Below are 20,391 nucleotides of genomic sequence, written 5' to 3' on the forward strand. Positions count from 1 at the left end.
TATGCAATACGTGAAGGGTACTGTTGATTATGGGTTGTTTTATCAGCATAGGAAATCATTCGACTTGACAAGTTATACGGATGCTGATTGGGCTAGTTGTCTCTATGATAGGAGGTCAACTAGTGGTTATGCTTTCAGTTTGGGTAGCAGTATGATCAATTGAAGTAGTAAGAAGCAGCCGACCACCGTTGTTTTATCTAGTACAAAGGCAGAATATAAGGGTGCAGCCTTAGCGGCATGCGAAGTAGTTTGGCTTGTGAAATTGTTACATGAATTGGGTATACAGTTAGACAGCAAAGTCACATTGCATTGTGACAATCTCAGTAGTGTGATGTTGGCTAGCAACCCCGTCTATCATGCTAGATCCAAACACATAGAAGTTCATTACCATTTTATTAGGGAGATGGTACTTGCTAGAAAGATTGATCTACTCCATGTGAAGACAGAAGACCAGGTGGCAGATATCTTTACCAAATCACTTGGTAAAGAGAAGTTTGGGCATTTCAAGGAGCTACTTGGAGTATAGCAGTTAACTTGAGCTTGAGGGGGAGTGTTGAGAATCAAGCTCGTGATCAATATCACTGACATGATCGACGTTATCTAGACAGTTGTCGTCTTAAATGTCACTCTACATGTGTGTTGTAATAACTGAGTCAATCAGACTCAACTACAATTAGTAGTACAATCAGTTAAGTGACCTAGTGTGTTTATCAATTATGTGTGCTTAGACTTTAGTAAGCATTATGGAAGAATGAGAAGAAGAGAACAAGAGAGTTCACTACTCTCTATTACAACTCCATGTCTTTGTCTCTCTCTCCCTCTGAATCTCGAACTCAAATGTACTCAAGGACTTGTTCATAAACTAAATCTCTAAAGTTGGATATGTGGATAATCTCATCATCAAGCTCAGAAATGTGAGCCAAAAAGACAAGGAGATTTAATGGTACATCACTCACATACGTAGTCTCTTTAGGAGAATCCCAAAGAAAGGATGACGCCATAAGTATGTTGTAGCTATAGCCTTCATAAATGGGATCAAAAATGAGAACTTATACAAGGAGCTAGCTAGTAACTCGATTCTAAGACATGATAGGTTTGCATAGATATATAAAGAGGCCATGAGAGTCGATGATATGTTGAAGAAGAGGAAAAATAAAGTCATTCAACCAACACGTATCATCACAATTGATAGCAAACAAGCCATAATCTCTAGGTGAATGAACAATTCTTGCAAAACTCTCACAAGGGAGATCAAATCTCAAACTAGAGCTTGCAAAAGTGTACCTGGAGGCCTTGAAAGGATAACCTATGAGGCCTAATATTAAATGCATACATTGCAAAGGCAACCACCTTCTAGCAAAATGCTCCAGACCTCAACCAAGATCTTGCAATAATTGTGGGAGATTTGGGCACATGACATAGCTTGACTGCATTATCAAGGAGACTTTCATATCCTCAACCCTACCATCAGAACCCTTATCATGTGAATCAAAAGTTTCACTACTGTAGAGGAGGTCCCTTCACTCTACCTACACCCAATGATCAAAGACAATTAGCACCACCTAGAGTGGACATAAACTTGACAAGGCTACGAAGACCCCATGCACCAATCATAATATTCCCACAAGGTGACATTCCTATTCATTATGTGAAGAAGCCACCAAATAAAGAACCGTATATAAATCCTTACATCCTTACATCTCATATGATAAAGAGTGTAATGCAATCTTTATGAACATTCCTATTCAGTATGTGAAGAAACCACCAGACAAAGAACTATGTATACAGCCTTACATCTCATACAATAAAGAGGGAAATGCAATCCTTATGAACAATAGAACAATGCCAATGATTACACTAGGTAAAGGAAGGGATCATGGGCTTGGGGGCATGCAATCTCAAGACCCAACATGCTGCTAGAACCATAGAAAGAGCAAGCCAATAGAGACAAGGTGGAACTCAAATGCCCTAAATATAGCATCATGTGCTTATACATTGATTGCTTGAAAGAAAATTCTTCAAGTAGCAAGATAATCATTCTAGTTATGTATTTAAGTATCTTTGGAGTCGAATCCTTACACAATGAAGCAATTCTAATTCTGATTAAAGTAATGAATAGATTGCAAGCAAAGAAAGTAAGAGTGTCGATACTAGGACCAAGCAACTCCAAAGCTTCTTTGAAAAAGAAAAAGAACAAGACACAGAGGGAAAGATATGGCTTCAAGATTGATAGTGCTACCATGCTTACAATAGGAAGGCAAGTCATAGAGGTAGAAGCCAAAAACTTAGAAACCACTAAGATAGGGAAATACATTGGCCCTTAACCATTAAATGCAAATTGTGGAGAAGGCTAGAGGCTAGGTAAAAGATACGTACATATACCTTAATAATGCGAAGTCAATGTTAGGTCAAGTTGCTCATGATTTGTTAAGTATAAAACCACCATAGTCATGACATATCTGAAATCTATTAGGAATTCGAAATCAAACCCACTCAACAAAGGGCAAGGTTCAAAAGTAACCATGTCCTTTCACAGACAAGGCTCCAAAGTTCTAGGGTGTAAGAAGTAAAAGTTTGATGAAGTAGAGGTTGGTTTAATAGTTGCCATAGCCTCCGACCAAGTATCAATGCCTTTCAGCCTATTGATGAAGCAAAACCCAATAATGTAGCAAGCTTTTAAAGCTTGGATAGATGGACCTTCAGATCTAGTGAGACCAATACAAGCATACATGAGTATGGTCTTCACAAACACATACCTAGTCTAACACTTAGCCCAGTGCTCAAAGCTTTACAAATGAATGCCTTCTCGGAATAACTAAAATGCATTTAGCCCTACTACTAGTGGCCCTAGGAGATACAACCCAAAGAGGGATTATCAACACTAAAGCGGGTGTATGCATTCTAAGTCATAGTCTTGCAAGCATATGGTAGTCATCCTATAGAGACTACTTTCATAAATGTAACATTGAACAAAAAAAACAAATGTGAGACCCTTTAGAGTTTTGAAGGATTGACTAAAGATAACTAGGTACTGGACTAATTTGTTTGAAAACCAAATGTAAGCAATCCACATATGGATGGACTCCTAGAAGACTTTAGTGGTCATTCTAGATGCCATTTCAATCATAGTCAATGGAGATTTATATGGATGAGTTTAATTGGATGTATATCCTTGCAACCATTGACTTGTCTTTCTTAGATGACAAGGATGATTACAAGAGAGCAATCAAGAAAGTGAGTGAACAAAGGAAGGTCATAGCCACAAATGAAGCATTGAACAAAGCCCTACCCTCTATAACTCTTTGCATTATGAAAAGCAATGCAATTAAGGGAAAGGATTATAAGAGAGCAATCAAGAAAGTGAGCAAACAAAGGGAGATCTACTCTCTATACCTCTTTGCATAATGTCAAGCATTGCAATTAAGGGAAAGGATTATAAGAGGGCAATCAAGAAAGTGAGCCAACAAAGGAAGGTTGTAACTGAACGAAGCATTGAACAAAGCCCTACCCTTTGTACCTCTTTGCCGCAGTAGTGCAACTAAGGGAAAGGGTTCTAACACAAATTTTAAGTGTCCACCAATAAGCTAGAGCTCATCAATTAGGGGGGCCTTGAAGAATAAGCCAACAATAAGTTTGAAGCCCCTACAACTCTTGGAAGCTCAAAAATGGAAGTAGACAAAGGTGCATGAGCTAAACCTCACGTACAACTATATGCTTCCAGAGAAAGATAGAGCTTTAGTCGACAATGCACAAATGAATAGTAAGTCATCCAAAGAAGGAGACTCTTGTGATAAGTACACCAATGATGGATCTGAGGATACAGCCTCAAATATCAAGACCATCACAAAACTTGACCACAATGATAAGGAACCAGTGTCAAATTCTTCTACTGGAACAAATTTAACATGAAAAGATAGCACATCCTTGATGCTTTCATTAACAAGGGAGCCAATTGCACTATTTTGATGCATGATACTTGGATGTAAAGCATGCCACCTTAGTTCAACCCAACAATTATAAAGACCAATCTATATAGACATAAACTATACATTTTACTAGGACAATGCAAGGTAATGCTAACTATTGTGACTAAAAGCCTCCACATGACATTTTATGTGCTACCAAATGTTAAAGGGATTTGGTAAGAAAACCTTGTTGGGCAAAATCTTCAAATAATAGAGTAAGTGAAATGCCAACCATGACACTCAACATATATACTTAGCCTTGCCCAACATGAAAAACATTCCTACTTTCAATAGTGATAACCTTGGTAGTATGAAGCAAGGTATACCACTAGTGATCTCAAACAAAACTTCTGAGGGTGAATAAAACATTAGTCAAGGATCTATTGAAAGCACAAAAGGAAAAATAGAAACCAATGAGTTGGGTCCCTTAATGAGAGCACCTAGAAGAAGTATATCCCTAAGGCAATACACAATAGCAACAAGGATATTCCTCTTACAAAGCAAGCAATGGGTCTCCTTCCTACAATCCAAGACCAATCTACCAACAATACCAAAGAAGGATTAACAATAAGCCAAGATGGATCTCTAAGTCCTTATTGTATACTTGAGATTACTACTCAAGAAACAAATGGATCTTATTATCCAAGCTTTCAATAATTTTTCGCTCGCTTATTGAGCTACTAAGATATCCTTGACAATGGCTCCACCATCAATAAACCATACAATCTCATATGAGAATCCCCAACCGACAATGAGGAAACTATTTAATTGATGGTTGTTTAGAAGAAAAAGGACCTATAATACCAACTAATAGATGTCTCAAGCCTTAAATTACAACAAGCATTGATTATGAAAAAAATTGGCATTAAAGCAAGCTCTAGTTATTGTCAATGCCTAACTATGTAAGGAAGGGACACCATTACAACCATTGGCAATTGCTACAACTTTAACTAGCAACTTCAAGAATAAAGAGAACACCAATGAGGGACCAACAAGTAACACTATTTTCCCTTGGATCTTCTCCATCTTCAACATCTCCTAGAAGCCAAAGCTCACCAAAATTACAACCACCATTAGCTCATTTATCATCAACAATCGTTGATACCAACAAACAACTACAATCGTAAAAGATAACAACCACCAACAACATGGAAGAGCCACTCAAAACTCCACATTCAACACCTTAACAACTATTGGGGATTTGTAATCATCAAGCATGTGTTCCTACACACAAACCACCTCCAAGTCATGGGTACCCACATACTCACCCACACTAGTGTACTCACTCAAACTTTGCAACATACACATGCACATGCTCACTCACACTCCATCACATATCCACTCACCCGCAATAGCATATGCCTTTCAAACATCACATACCCACATACTCATCCACACTAGCATACCAACTGACATACAAGGCCTCATAGACATACATATACTCACTCACATACCCAATCGTACTCACATGTAATCACTTGATCATAATCATTTGCGCACAATTGATCATTCATACCCGAGACACTTCGTTATCCTCCCCACTCATGCATAGACTTAGTCACATACCCAAGTTTACTCACCTATAATCACTTGATAATCATTTGAGCACATTGATCACTTGTATACAAGGCACTCAGGTCACACTCCCACCCACCCACATAACCACTAGTCCACCTAGTTTGCTAGGGCATACAATAGGTTCTCCCACCCACCCACATAACCACTAGTCCACCTAGTTTGCTAGGGCATACAATAGGTTCTGGTTCCTCCATGCACATACATTTAGTCACCCATCGACACTCAATTACACACATTCACTTGGACACATTTACTTGCATGTGCACTAGTCAATTGAGAACTTTTAAACATTGTGACTTAAACATATTTGCATTTTACAATTGTGAGTACTTATTGGAAAAGAGCGTGTAGTAAGATTTGAATATCAATTTATCACCCTTTAGAATAATGATAACAAACAATTTCTTGCAAATAGCTAACAACTAGTTAGCAACTTTTTTTTGAAGATACATCTAGATGAGGGTATTATCTTAGTGTGGGAGGGATGTTGGTCTACACTAAGTTATTTGAGTTATAAAAGAGCCAAGGCTCAAGCTATAATGGTTGAGCACATTATGCACCTTATAAAAGAGGCTTTTGATACACCAAGCAATGGGTATAAGAGGATGTGGACCAAGTTCCATTTGAAGAAATTGGCAATGACTAGGATTTTAGTGTAAGCGCGGGTGGCATAGGGGGGAGAACAAAGAGCACACCACGAGGATAGTTGTGCAAAACAACCGGGTGGCCAACCTCGAGCGCAATTACGCATACAATGTGAGGAGGGGACACACTAATGAAGGGGATGGAAATAAGTATGGATAGGTAGATATGATGGGAATGGAAGGATGGAGGCATGTTGACATGATTGTGAGGGAGAGGTGAACAAAAGGACAATGAGGAAGATGGAAAATTTGAGAGGGGCTTAATATAGTAAGACTGACTTCTCAAATTAGGATGCGAGAGGATTCATGAGGCCAATGGGGAAAATTGATGGGGTTGGTGATAAGGGTGGAGGGTAGGTTCTCTAAGGGTGAATGTCGAGAGAACCGAGAGGAAGAAATGCGCGGATTGCCTAGTGTTGAGAATTAAGACTTTTTTAAAGAGGGTGGGGGCCAATAGAAGGGAGGCACGTGGCGGGTTTAGAACTGGAGGCCGCTGAAGGTTTGCCCGAACTGCCAATCGGCGGACGCCACGTTGTAGGAGGTGAGGGTGCGCCCGTCGCTGGTGGTGACGCGGAAGGAGAGGGCCTGGCCGCAGAGGTTGCCGCCGTCCTGCCAGTTCTGGCCCCAGTTGCGCGCCATGGACCGCCATCCGCCCCCCGACCCTTTCACCTCCACGCTCGCCACGTCCCCGGCCCCTCCCACGTTCGTCACCAGCACCAGGTTGAAGAAGGTGTGCCCGTTTATGGTGAACAGCACCCCTCCCCTCCTCTCGCACGCCACCCTGCATTACACAAGCCCACAACTTACATCATACTGAGCAGCTTCATCTATATATCATTAGCAGCAGCATCTCCATATCATTAGCACCTTCATCTCTCTCACATTTACACACAAGCTCACTACTTACATCCTGATACATATACATATCATTACCAGCTCTCTCTCTCTCTCTCTCTCTCTCTCTCTCTCTCTCTCAAGAAGTTTTAGCGAAATTCCCACCCGGCCTCCCTCCCACATTGAGTTACCGCAGCATCTTCAGCTTCTCCTAGGGAGATACCACCTCCTTACTACCTAACTACACTGCCCACTAACTGGTGCATGTCCTGGGCTCTGAGGATTCCCTCACATACCTAGCTAAGTTCAGTTGGGGAGAAGACCACCACACTTGACTAGGTGCGCAACTCGGTATAGCTTCCATCAGATACCTAGCTAGGTGCAGTTGGAAACAAAGACCATGTGGTAGCCCCTTACCCCCAATTGCACCTAGCTAGCTATTTGGTACCTCTCTAACTCTCTCTCTGACAGAAGCTCATGATGTTAAACACTAAAAGAGACCCCTTATGTCAAAAGCCTCTCTCTCTCTCTCTCTCTCTCTCTCTCTCTCTCTCTCTCTCCACCATTGCAACTCGCCCAATAACAACAATGCTTAGCCTCCCATCTTTCCTTGCGTATGAGAAAAGCTCTTTTTGGCTACTATGTCCCATGCAAAGCTTTGGTCCTTCTCATCTAACATTTCAAGTTCTGTGTTGCCTACAACTGCTCAATTATGCAAAGGGTATATCTACAAAGTGGCACTTAACGACCTCCAAGAACTTAGCCAGCTGCACTCAAAGGTGTGCTAACCCAATCATCAGACAGAAAGAAACATGGCATATGAGTAATGCACAACCTTTAGCATTGCCTCCAACTGTATCTAGCTAGGTATGCAGTCCCTTCCTCTCAAAAGCTCATGATATCATCATAATTCACAATGTGGAAATAATAGTGGAAATTAGTCTAAAGCTTCTTGTGAATTGTGAACATCAAACATCATGTAATCAATCATACTTTCTCACCTCCTGTAAAGCAAGGGTACGTGGCCATATGGAATTTGCGCAATTTGTGAGAATGCAGGCTGAGAGAGATCAAAATGTTGCTTGGGGGAGTCACACCAGCCTCCATTGCTGCCTTGTGGGCACAGGTTAGTGGCTGTTACAACTATCGAGGGACTCCCTGACAGGCATCCATCACTTGCACACTTGATCTCAAAGCACGCCCCACATGTGTGACCATCATTGAAGAGAGGAGCACTCAGCGCAGTTGTAAGAACACCATAAGCAGAGATCTGATTGCCATAGCCACAGGCCCCATCTGTAACACATGAAAAGAAAGCCACAAAATTAGGCAATTTGTAGGGCCACAGCATCCAAAAAGAATTCAGCAAACATTTGGAGAAGACACCAGGCTTTAGACAGACATGGAAAGTGTCCCATGAAGTGCAAGTTCAAGGGACCAAGTAACCATCTTAAGAGACTAACTCGTGTGAAATTCAGTCCAAGGTAAAGAATGCAGACATTCACCCCATGTCAAGGGATCACTACATGATGTTGCACTTCTAGGGACTAAGTTACCATCTTCAGAGACTGATTCATGTGAAATTCAGTCCATGGCAAGGATTACATGCAGTATAAACTAACTCTTATGAAACTTCATCCCGTGTCAAGGGGATCACTTCAAGACACTAATCAGGGCACAATCCAAGCTAAATTGAGGCAATGCAAGTGCACCCAGCACCATATGCCACATGTAGTAAAGAAGCAACATCAATAAAACAGGGCATCCATCCTCAAGGCCACATTTGTAAAGCACAACAGCATCAAAAGATGTGATGAAAACAGCTTGAGCCATGATATATGAAATGTGTGTACCATTAGTGCCAGAGGCGTCACTTCCTCCATAGTATGTGGCATGGGCCTCATTCCACCCTGCATTACCACCTCCATAGTAGCCCCCCAAGGCTGCTGGCAAGAAGGACCCCCACATTAGGAAGGCAGCGATGCGAGCCCGAGTTAGCAAGAAAAACTGGGCGGCCATGGCTGATCTGTAGAAGCACGAGAAGGGTAGTGTGTGAGACATGGTATGACATAGTAACACTGGGTTATCAAACAGAAACTAAAACACATGCAAACACACCTCTCAAGGTAGCTTTGATTGCAGCGGTTGAAAATACTAAAGATGGGAGTTGAAAGGCAGGCTAGGCTCTATTTTTATACACGAGGAGGGCGTTGGCATGGCAGTTGTGTACAACCGAGACTGTTGGTGGGTCCAAACTAGTGTGCACAGACACACGCAGAGAGAGAGAGAGAGAGAGAGAGTGTGTGTGTGTGTGTGGGGGGGTTTGTTAGGGGGGGGGGGGGGGGGGGGGGTTTCTTTTAATCTTTTAATTGAGATCAGATAAGTTTTTAAAAAAGGCTTAGGTTTTATGGGGTCTTTGGCTCATGCAGGACAAAAAAAGGACAGGGGCTACCCCCCTCCTTCTTTAAAGATTGGGCCAAGGAGAAACGTGGATGGGGGTGAATGACAATCGTGGGTTGGGGCTTGGGGGACATAATAGGTCTTCTTTCTCCATCAAACTGCGCCCCTTGCCCCCCCCCCCCCCCAAAGCCCCATCTCCTACACAACTTCAACTTCTCACCCAAGTATCATTCCCCTTAGCACCCTTTCCTACCCAATGCCTACAGCCTCCCCCCGGGCCCACCACACCCCCCCCCCCCCCCCCAGGTGGTTACAACTTACATGGCCAACCCAACTGTGTGAGCATTATATTCATGTCATTGCCTCAATCCAACCCTCAAGCATTCCACTTGTGTTGTTGCACCAAGATGCTACTGTGGAGTTCCCCATCTTTCTAGAATGCTACAATCATGTTGTTGCCTCAAGATGCTAAGAGGGGTTCCCATCTTTCCAAAGTGCTTATAAAGCAACATCAAGATGCCAATGGGGGTTCCCCATCTTTCTATAGGGCTACAATTGTCTTGTTGCATCAAGATGCTAAGAGGGGTTCCCATCAAGTTGGCACCCTTAGCTTTTAGTGGGAAGCAACTCATTTCTCTTATCTTATCAACAACAATCAAATTACGTTTAAGATTCGCCATCAAGGAAGAAATCATCAAGCAACTATCATAATAGGGCCAAACAACCTTGGAGATGTGGCAAGCACATGTATGTAGGAATGAGCAAAAAGTGAATTAGCAATGTTGGTGTAGTGATGTAAGACAACTGACATGTGTTGTCCTAATTATGTACAAGGTCTCAGTCTCTTGCCTTGTTACTACTGCACATAAGTTTTTGGCATGACTCCTACATATTGCACATGGATTATCAAGTGGGCAACAACAATCACAACTTCTTTACTTAGCTCAAGTTCTTTGAAGAAGTTGATAGTTTTCATACTATCAACCCAATGACTTTGTAGCACTTCTACATACAACAATAGGCAATAAGGGAGAGAAAGGCAGCAAGTTACAAGATGAGTATCAGACACATCCCTTTGTGACATATCTAACAGAGTGATGGATCTTCTATTCAATTATATGATTTTCTTTCAAATGCCTGACTTGTAATTTTTAAACCTTGCCCATAATTTTTTTGAACAAGTGTTGAGATTTGATGTTAAGGGTTGATAGCCTTTTTAGTAGCTTGTTTGTCTCGTGAGAGGTCGTTTTTCAATTAAAAAGGCATGTACAGGGCCTATCCACTTTACAAAACTTAGAACTGCCTAGCACAACTAGGCTTAGTTCTTTTATCTTTGGTCAATATTAAGATTTCATGCCAAATGTTGACATTCTTTTGTGGGAAGTAGCTTGCTAGCTTATGCCCGTGACCATAATCATTGTCTAGTGGCTTGTCTCACTAGAGGTCATTTAACTATTGACAATATGTCACACATCATCCCTTATGAACTCTTTATGGTAATATAACAAAACCACATAACAAAAGAAAAGCTATTGGGAAGGCATAAAATCAATCTACCCATTCTATGTGCTCTTTTATGCACTGAGGAGCACATTTGAGCATAAGCTTTTGGTTTTTCATAAATCCATGAAAAGAAGATTGTTATTATCACATGAATAATCCCACATTAGTGCTTACATGTGTTTATGCCAACTAAGCATTAGTAGGACTATTATTGTTAGTTGGATACATTTTTGCCTACATGCCAACTAAGCATTGGTAAAACTTAGCCAAAAGCCATGTTTTGTAAAGACCTAGTCCTTGTCATTGACATACACTAGACAAAGAGGGACATGTTGTTGGTCATTATGGGTGCATGGTTTATGATCCACATATGGTCCTAGGTAGTAACTTGTATTTTGGATTGTCTCCACTTGAAGCATCTTACTTACCGAAACCTTTTGGTCTTTACACTCTATGGGCTACGTAGCTTCTTCAATAAAAGTTTGCAACAAAACCTTTGCCCTTTACTGAATGGGAGTTGCCGATTCTCCATGTAAAAGCATGTAATTTTGCAAAAGCTCAAATGATTCATAAAACAAGAAACTTATGTTCAAATTTTGTACTTGTAGGGCTATTTACACTTTTGCCTGCCTCTTTGAGGAACAAGTATGACAATATGTATTGGGTAATGATGACCATGCATAAGTACATTCAAAAAAAAGTGCCTTTTGGAAGATGGAAGGCTTCACTCAAAGTTTTGGCTTTAGATCAAGGCTTGGGCTTATGCACAAGGGTTCATAATTACACAACATGTTGTTTATTTTATCCATACATCTATGTCCTACAGTAGCATGTGGGCAAGTGATAAGAGAAATTTGGTGTTTGTCATTGAAAGTAGGAAAAAGATTTGAGAAGCATGTTAAAGTCTCTTTTTTAAAAAGGTATAAAAGGAGGTATCTCAACCATTATCGATGTTACGCTCACAAACTTCTCTAGTAGAAAGTGTCAACATAATACGTAACTAACACAAGAACCAACAATATGATAATTTGGCTTGTGGATTCTTGATCCACATAATTATGATTTAAAAACTCATTTAAGGGTCATTGTTACCTTACCTTGTTGAATGAGTGTATCCATTGCTTATGATAGTGTCTATATTAAACAACCTTAAAATGTCAAAAGGAGTTGGTAATATCATATTTGATCGTGAAGTTTACTCTTATTTACTTTATATGATCTTCTCTATTTCTTGAGTGTGAAGCATGAACTTTGATGTATATCAATGAGCTTATTTTGATATTTTCTAGAGAAGATTTATCAACTAATTAGTGTGATGATTATTGTACCAAAACACCAAGCTTGCACCACATCTCTTCCAAATTTGAAGTACGTTGTATGAGACTTCATGGCATGTCCAAAGTAAGAGAAGCTTGTGAAGCTTTTATTAACAAAAGTATATGCTTTCAGCTTGAAGATGGATGTGAGCTCTTCTAGCTTTTTTGCACATACTACCCATGTGAGTAGGCCAAGCTATCTATTGTCATCCTTATCAAAAAAATTGAAGGTGTTAATGAGATATGTAGTTTCTTACTTGAAAGTCTATTTTTGTGTTTGCTTGGGCTTGTTCTTTATGAATATAATGAACAATAGAACATGAAGTGTTTTTCCATGTCACATGAACCTATTACATTAAAAAGTAAGGAATTGACTTATTGTTTGGTAGTTTGAGAATATAGCTGACCAAATAGCAACAACAAATATGAGGGGAAATATGTTATTATATGCATTGATTAACTCTCAAAAACATGGATTGAGTTGGCATGTATGTCAACATCAATGATGAGATCTATGAAATTGTGTGCATCCAAAGGGCTTGGAATTGAGTACTCACCTTCCATGATGGTCCTTAAGCACACTTTCAAATATGATGGTAGATAAGATCTTCTTGTAATAACAAATATTAAGATATGATGGGAAATAAGCTCTTCACAAAAGCATTTAGGTTAGAATCCAAAGGCATGGCCTTATATACTTCATAAATAACCACAAACATCAACCAAGGATCTAATTGTCAAAACTCAATTGGCCTAAAAGAAGAGATTCCTAATCGTGAAACCTCAAAAGTGGAAGAAGAGAATAAGAAGTGTTTGCCAAGCTGCTCCTAGAATTTTTGGTGGAATAGGAATAGAGTCATTATAGGCAAGGAAGGGAAGCTTCCTCTATATGCCTTGGTAACTAGAGGGAAAATCAAGATCAAAGGTTCAAACTTGTCAAGAAAAATTTAAGTTGTTGTCCCTAAATAAAAAAGTGATTTGGCAAGGCTTGCATAGCTATAGCTATTGTACACACCTTTTGATTAATATATAATATGATTCTACAGTGAAAAACAAGACCATTGCCAAACCCTAATGTTGTAACCTCTAAAGACCTTGGAAGTAGGTGATAAAGGTAGTGAAAACAGTTCATGATAAAGATGAACAAATCTTAGTATGATTTACCTCCAAAATAAATTATCAATACATGCACAAGATCAATGCTTGTTGAGCACCGTTAGCATTGTGACCAATTGAACAATTAATATTCTTTAAAGAGGTGATATAACAACATTCCATTTCTCCCCTCTAAAGTCATTGGAGGTAGAAAAGTATACCTTGTTGAACAATGTGCATGTAAAACCTCTATGAGCTACCTAGACTCTTTCAAGCCATGAAATCTTGTGTGATTTGTTTGTGCATTCATAACAAGTTTCCTTACATGATGGAAATCAAATGTTGAAAGACTTATGTAGAGACTAGCATACAAAGGTGGACTGCACATTATTTGCACCTTTATCTCATAATCTACCATTTTGAGTACTATTTTGATAGGAAAAGTTGTTACATTATAAGAGAACATGAGTGAGTGAAATGTTGTAGTCAACATGTCTAAGCCCTACACTTCTTTGAAGATTGAGTTCTCTTGTTGTTTTAGTTGTAGATCCAATTTGTGAGTAGAGTAGGTGAGAGCTAGTCATTTGCTCTATGCATTGAAACTCTTGAACCGATAAGATGATGTCCAATGGTCTTGACATCAAGCTTGTAGACCGTAACAATCCCAAGTAGCTAGAAACATGGGCACTCTTAATAAGCATGTTGGTATATTCAATTTGAGTTGTAATCATTCATTGTTTCCACTCATAGTTGAAATTTATTGCTTTGTTTTGTGGGTTTTAGATGTATGTAAAATGTAAAGCAGCTAACTATCTCTCACCCCCCTACCCTCTTTTACTCCCTTTGCCACTTTCTTGCCTCCCCTTCCATTTTCCTTTCACCAAATGTCAATTTCTATCTCTATCCCTACCAATTTGGGAAAATGCATTTTGACTTGTGAAATGGGCATGTGTCAAACCTACAATATCCAATTACATAAAAATAATGTAAGTGACAAATTGTATTATTTTAGTTTTAATATGCAAGAGGTCAAGTTTATACTCCTTCCTTGAAGGAAGATGTTACTCATGTGTTGGTGATACTAATAAACTTTTCAAAGGATTAAAGGATATGAAAATGTGAGAATCCATTAGAAACATTTGTTTGGAGTCACACTAATTGGAAAACTCATTTGCATTCTAGACCACCAAAGGGATTATTTGTTGTCAAGAGCCACCATTATGTTTATTACTTTTTTCAATGTTCAAATAGCATGGAGACATAATTACACCAAATTCTAGTCCAAGTGAGAGCCCATCATCAGGCTACCTAAATAAACATCATATTCTCCCATGGTTATGTTGTAACATTGGTTGATTATTAGCAATGACTCTTCAAAGTTCTATTACCCATTATTTGATTGATTTATCACTATAGTAGAGGGTATGGACAAAGCTTTTAATGCATATGACTAGCAAAAAAAGAGGGCTACTCCACTTTGGACATGAAAGGTACATGAGGTTAAGTGTTAGAGACTATCTAGAGAATAAGAGACAATGGTAGATCGATGGTGGACAAAAGATGGCAATTGAGCCATTATTGCCTCACGCACCTCATAGACATCATGTAAAGTATAATCTATTGGTCCTTAAATCAACATCCTATTTAATTTTCCCAAGGTCAAAAGAGCACACCACTTGCAAGTATTTAGTTGCATGTGTGAAAAGCCTACCACCATGCATGTGTGAGTACACTACATAAGACATACTTTTTCTATGTGCTATGGACCTAGGTGGATGTTTATAGATGTTTGCTTGATTTGTAATGGAAAAATGATCTTATAGACTTAGCATCCTGTTGAGAGTGTACACACTAGCAACAAGCTATGTCATTGCAGTGAATCTTCACTTTATTTGTGATACGATGACAATTAAGATAGGTTTTCTGTGAGCCAAAGCTAGACACCACAACCTTTATCCAAGACTATTTGAAAATTTGCAAACTCTCCAATCTTATAAAGGGCATCAACTTATTAGCTCTCCAATGGTGGTTTTGCAAGTTGGGAACTTCAAACAACTTAACACAAGCAAATTTTTGGTCAAATAATTCTTGTGAATAACATTTAGCATTATGTAAACATTAAATGTTTAGGCTCCAATTTGTTTCAGCAGTGCCTTAAGCTTTCTGAGACTTTAATTATTAAAGAGAGTTCTAAATGTTCTACAATTGCTTCAATATTGGCTTCATAGGCAAGCTTGAAGTTGGATAGACAGCCTCTTTCTTGTTCACATCAATTAGTCTCAATTAAGTTTAATGTTAACATTGATGTGCATACTTACAAACCTCACTTCACCTTACAATGGTACCTATCCTTTTATATTCAAGTGAAAAAAAGACTTCTAGAAGTTGTAGAGTGCATTCTCTATGTAGCTAAAAATGCATACAAATGACTACATGTAAGAAATTCTTCCATTGATATCAAAGAATTGAAATCATATCTAACTAATCATGAAAATTCTTTAGCACATAGCTTTCAAATAATTCTTCATAGAATGGTATAAATGTAATCACAAGGGTCACTGCAAGGTCATGTATTGAAGCTTAATGATTTTTCATGTGGCAACCAACTAGTTGCAAAGCAAGCAAGAGTGCAAACATGACTAAGGTAGGATGAAGGAGCCAACTATGGTACGCATAATGGAAGAGATGTATTTGTGGGGTGATTTTACATTGTGATTTTTTATTGGGTCAAATTTTATGACATGAGAAGTTAGGTGATAACAAGTGTGGAGTTTTCTTGTTAGAATTTATGACATGAGTAGCTAGATGATATTAAGAGAAATTCAACAAGTCTATTATTAAAGTATTTATTTTCAAAACATTATGCATAATTAAAAATATGTCTTTGCACAATTCAAAATATATTATTGGGGTGCTTTTTGATGTATTACATTAGAGACTTAGCAATGTGTCAATTCCAAGCAAATAATTTATCGACATCTAGGTGAGATTCTCAATATATTCCTTTTTTTAATCACATTAGAGTTTATTTTGCATAATGTGCAAGTACATTATTATAGCCATGTCATGTTAGGTAAGAGCCACCTCTTGCCCATGGCTTCAAGGGGCAATTGAGAATTATAAGAGCGCTAAACAAGCCTAGTTGTGGGACCACAATAATGTAAACCAAAAGTAGGGATATAGATGCAAAAGCATAGAAAAAGAGTGTTAGCGCCTTGTTGCCATTCCATCATTAGGTTCTAAGCTCTTACAATTGGAGTATTTCTGTAAGCACTTACATTTTGTAAGATGCTTAAAAAAACCCTCTAAGCACTTTGAAAATCCAAAGCCCCAACTATCATGACGATGTGACATCTTTGTAGTGGCATCTACAGTGTAGTGTATGTGTTGTATGATCTAAATGAGAAGAGGCTCTAGCAATGTTGAAAGATAAGCATAGGAACTCTCCTTACACTGGAGAGGATAAGGGTAGTTAGGTGTAAATGGACTGGAGGACACGAAAAACCCTAACCCTAACTCCTCCAAAGGCTATATAAACAGCCTAAAGTAGACACTCAATTTGAGAGGAGAGTGTACTAGTTGTACCTTGAACAATTGACTAAATAAGATCTGTTCTTGTACTTGAGCTCTCTCTCTCTCTCCCTCTTGTGCACACTCTCTCATGCTTCCATCTCTGATTTGCAACGTGGTATCAAAGCCATCTTTGATCCTTCAGCTTCCCTCAGCCTCTTTACACATCTAAGTGCACAAGAAGAACTCTTGTCATCTCAGTTACCTTTCTTTCCACCATAGCCAGCTAGATCCCCTGACCTTAGAGGAGCTGGTGTGTGCAATAGAAGCAGTATTAACTCCTAATTTCTTCTGGAGACTTCATCCTCAGCTTAGGCCGCTTCAAGACGGTGCATCAATCCCTGACATTGGATGACGTGGTGGGCAACATTGCAACAAATGCAGAAAACATCACAGTTCTAACAGAGTGGCAGTTTGTACAACAGTGCGGCCCGTTAGAAGGCGTAATAATGGCAGCCACCATGGGGCTTTGATAGTCCCCCCAAGTGGGCTATCTCCACCCAAGAGGATTCTCAGAAATTCTTACTCTGCTGCTCCCAAAGAGTCAAAGCCTAATTGTGGTTTCGTGGCAGCCATAGCCACAAGCTTGAAAGATTGACCTTCTGGCTTTTTTCATCTTCTACTGTCACTAACAATGATTTTAACCACCGAGTCATCTCTTCCAGAGTCTGTTACTAATCTGGGAACTTCATTTTAGAGGTTCTTTTACTTGGAAAGGCATCACCAAGCTCATCAAGATCGAGATCTACCATCTCTAGCAACATAAACAAAGAGATGAGGGCTTGTAAGCACTAAGACACATTGCTCAACCATTTTTGCTTCTAGTACTTACACAATCTGAGTTTTTTCATCAAAAAATTAAAAGAATTAAGTGCTCCACTTCATTTTGTAAGGCTATGTGCACAACTATAAACACATAGACCATCCTATCCTAAACTTGTATTGCATATCATGTGTGGTTTTTTCAAGTACCCTAGTCAATGAAATCAGAGGGATGAGTGCCATTGTACTCTCCTCGAAGTCATTAGCAATAAGCATTGAAATCATAGACCGTCCTTGTCCAACACAAGGTTCATCTACTAAACCATACCACAAGGAGGAGCCCGAAGTCCAGTCTAGGTTCACATCATTGAAGCCTAAAAAGACCATTAAACCTCGGAAGAGGATTACACATAAGAAAGGACCACCAAAGTTATATTTTGAAATATTACATATGTATGATTTTCAGCCTTTCTCCTCACTACAACTTTGATATCAATTGTTTGTAAGGGTGTCCTTGATTTGTTTCCACATTCATTGGCAAGTTTGTAAGGGACTAGACATTGCCCTTTGTCCTAGCAAGTGGTAAGACCTTCCCAATGGCCACAATATATGCTGATGTCCATCCTCAAATTCGAAAATTTAATGGAAAAGATTTCCATCCTTGGCAAGTCTTGGTCAAATACAAAATGATGGAAAGAGGATACTAGCCCTTCATAAAAGGGACCAAAGTAATTGACCCATCCAATCCCCTTGATGTAGAAGATGATGAACGGGCTCAAGCCATCATCATGCTTCATTTAGATGAATCATTAATTCATCACATTGACCAACTCTCAACTGCAAAAGAAAAGTGGGATAAGCTTGAAAGACTCTACGGTGCAACAGGGAAGAACTCCAAGATATTTCTCAAGATTGAGTTTTTAAGCTTGGAATACAAACATGGAGAAGATCTAAGCAAGTTTATTTCACATATGAAGGGGCTTATGCCACAACTTGCCTCCGTTCAAGCACCCATCCATGATGAAGATGTCATTGCCATCCTACTAAAGTCTGTGAAGAAGGTCTTTCCAACTCTTGTGACTACCCTAACTAATATCCCGAACCTAGCTTTAGTAAGTAACATCCAGTCATGCGTGGATGAAGAGAAGAGAAACCATATTGAAGGGTCTTCAACATTTACTTCCCATGAGCAAGTGTTAGTCCATACAACTTCTACTAAGTGCTCCTTCTGTCACAAAAAAAGGGCATATTGTGAGCAACTACTAGAAGAAATATTCTGATAAAATGAAGTACAATAAATGCAAAAAGACTCGACATATCACCAATAAGTGTCCCAATGTTCCAGAAGTACCTAAGGAATTGGAGGCCAACTTTGCCTCCCAATCCACAGATGACCAATTCTTTTGAGTCTTGTAACACTCTCTACCTATAACCTTCTCTTGTAGCCTGATTTATAAAGGCATCTCATTGTGTATTAAGGGGAGGCATCCTATTATGCTTTATCCAATGCCACCTGGCATTGAGGGGGGGTGTTGAAAGATAAGCATAGGAAATCTCCTTACACTGGAGAGGATAAGGGTAGCTAAGTGTAAATGGATTGGAGGACAGGGAAACCCTAACCCTAACTCCTCTAGAGGCTATATAAACATCCTAAGGTACACACTCAAATTGAGAGGAGAGTGTACTAGTTGTACCTTGAACAACTGACTAAACAAGATCTTGTTCTTGTACTTGAGCTCTCTCTCTCCCTCTTGTGCACACTCTCTCATGCTTCCAACTCTGATTTGCAACAAGCAATTGGTGTGTTGTGGATGACTTACCCCCATCAACACCCCATAGACCCCTCCAAAGAGGGTTGTGCTAAGAAAGGGTTAGCAAAACTACTAATGGGAAGAAGTTGTGAAATCACAACTTGATAAGCCAATCATGTATTGATGTCTACTATGAATGCACACAAGACACTGGGCATTCACCTAGCCTTTTGTAAGAAGTATTCACTTAACATGCTATGAAGGCATTTTTCTCCCTACCTCACTTGTGCGAAGGGGTCCTTACTAGTTCCTCCGATGTGTATTGTTTAAACAAAATGCCTTTCACACCCTAGAGCAATACATTGATGACTCAGCCCTACCAATGGGTAGCAACCAAGTTGGATAGGAGTGTGTGTTCTGAGGCCAGTTTCACATAAGGGCATATGAACATGCTCACATGAAAAAAATTTGTTTGCAAGGCCATGTTTTGTGTTCCATATTGGCTTTGCAATTCGTGCTTGATGAACACTTTTAGCCAAATAGAGTTCCATTTAGAAAAGTGAGGATTGCATTTGGTGGGAATAGAACCACGCAATTGCAATACTTGAAACTAGTGGTGGGGCCGCACCACATTTTGCGTATCTAAGTGCGTAAACAAAGGACATGTTCTTGTAGGGGTTTTTGGGAGAGGGTTTTCTCAAAAATTGGAAACTATTTGAGGACACATGCACAACTTTTTACTTTTGGTTTCTCAAAGGTTTTTTGAAAGGTTTTCAATTGGTAGACACTTGATCGGGTGTTCTCAAGTGGAAACCATCACCTCTCTCTTTTTATATCTCTCTCTCTCTCTCTCTCTCTCTCTCTCTCTCCCCATTAGTAAAGGAGCCAAATTTCATACATAGAAGTATTTTTATTACATTTAGAATATGAGAATCTGTTAATGTGACCTCCTTCCAAAAATGAAAAACCCCTA

General features: G+C 39.3%; 1 protein-coding gene across 1 annotated transcript; it reads right to left on the reverse strand.

The window, feature by feature from the left end:
• Positions 1–5,944: 5,944 nt before the first annotated feature.
• LOC148030160 (expansin-A11-like) lies at positions 5,945–9,251 on the reverse strand. The gene is made up of 4 exons (XM_087686430.1): positions 9,140–9,251; positions 8,875–9,047; positions 8,023–8,317; positions 5,945–6,968 (listed from the first exon to the last, which is right to left on the reverse strand). Exons 2-4 carry the CDS (start codon positions 9,038–9,040, stop codon positions 6,665–6,667), a joined length of 765 nt encoding a protein of 254 aa, XP_087542556.1. The 5' UTR covers positions 9,041–9,047; positions 9,140–9,251; the 3' UTR covers positions 5,945–6,664.
• Between the last annotated feature and the right edge of the window lie 11,140 nt (positions 9,252–20,391).

Source organism: Lygodium microphyllum, chromosome 10 (genome assembly GCF_053477565.2).
Source record: "Lygodium microphyllum isolate KBCC chromosome 10, Lygodium_microphyllum_v1.1.10, whole genome shotgun sequence".
Classification (NCBI taxonomy): Eukaryota; Viridiplantae; Streptophyta; class Polypodiopsida; order Schizaeales; family Lygodiaceae; genus Lygodium; species Lygodium microphyllum.

Bases quoted from the DNA above. Each gene is read 5' to 3' on its own strand.
- LOC148030160 (XM_087686430.1), bottom strand. From the start codon at position 9,040: ATGGCCGCCCAGTTTTTCTTGCTAACTCGGGCTCGCATCGCTGCCTTC. The intron at 8,318-8,874 runs GTACACACATTT...CATGTGTTACAG, and splicing joins TGACGCCTCTGGCACTAATG to ATGGGGCCTGTGGCTATGGC. The intron at 6,969-8,022 runs GTGAGAAAGTAT...TGTGTAATGCAG, and splicing joins GTACCCTTGCTTTACAGGAG to GGTGGCGTGCGAGAGGAGGG.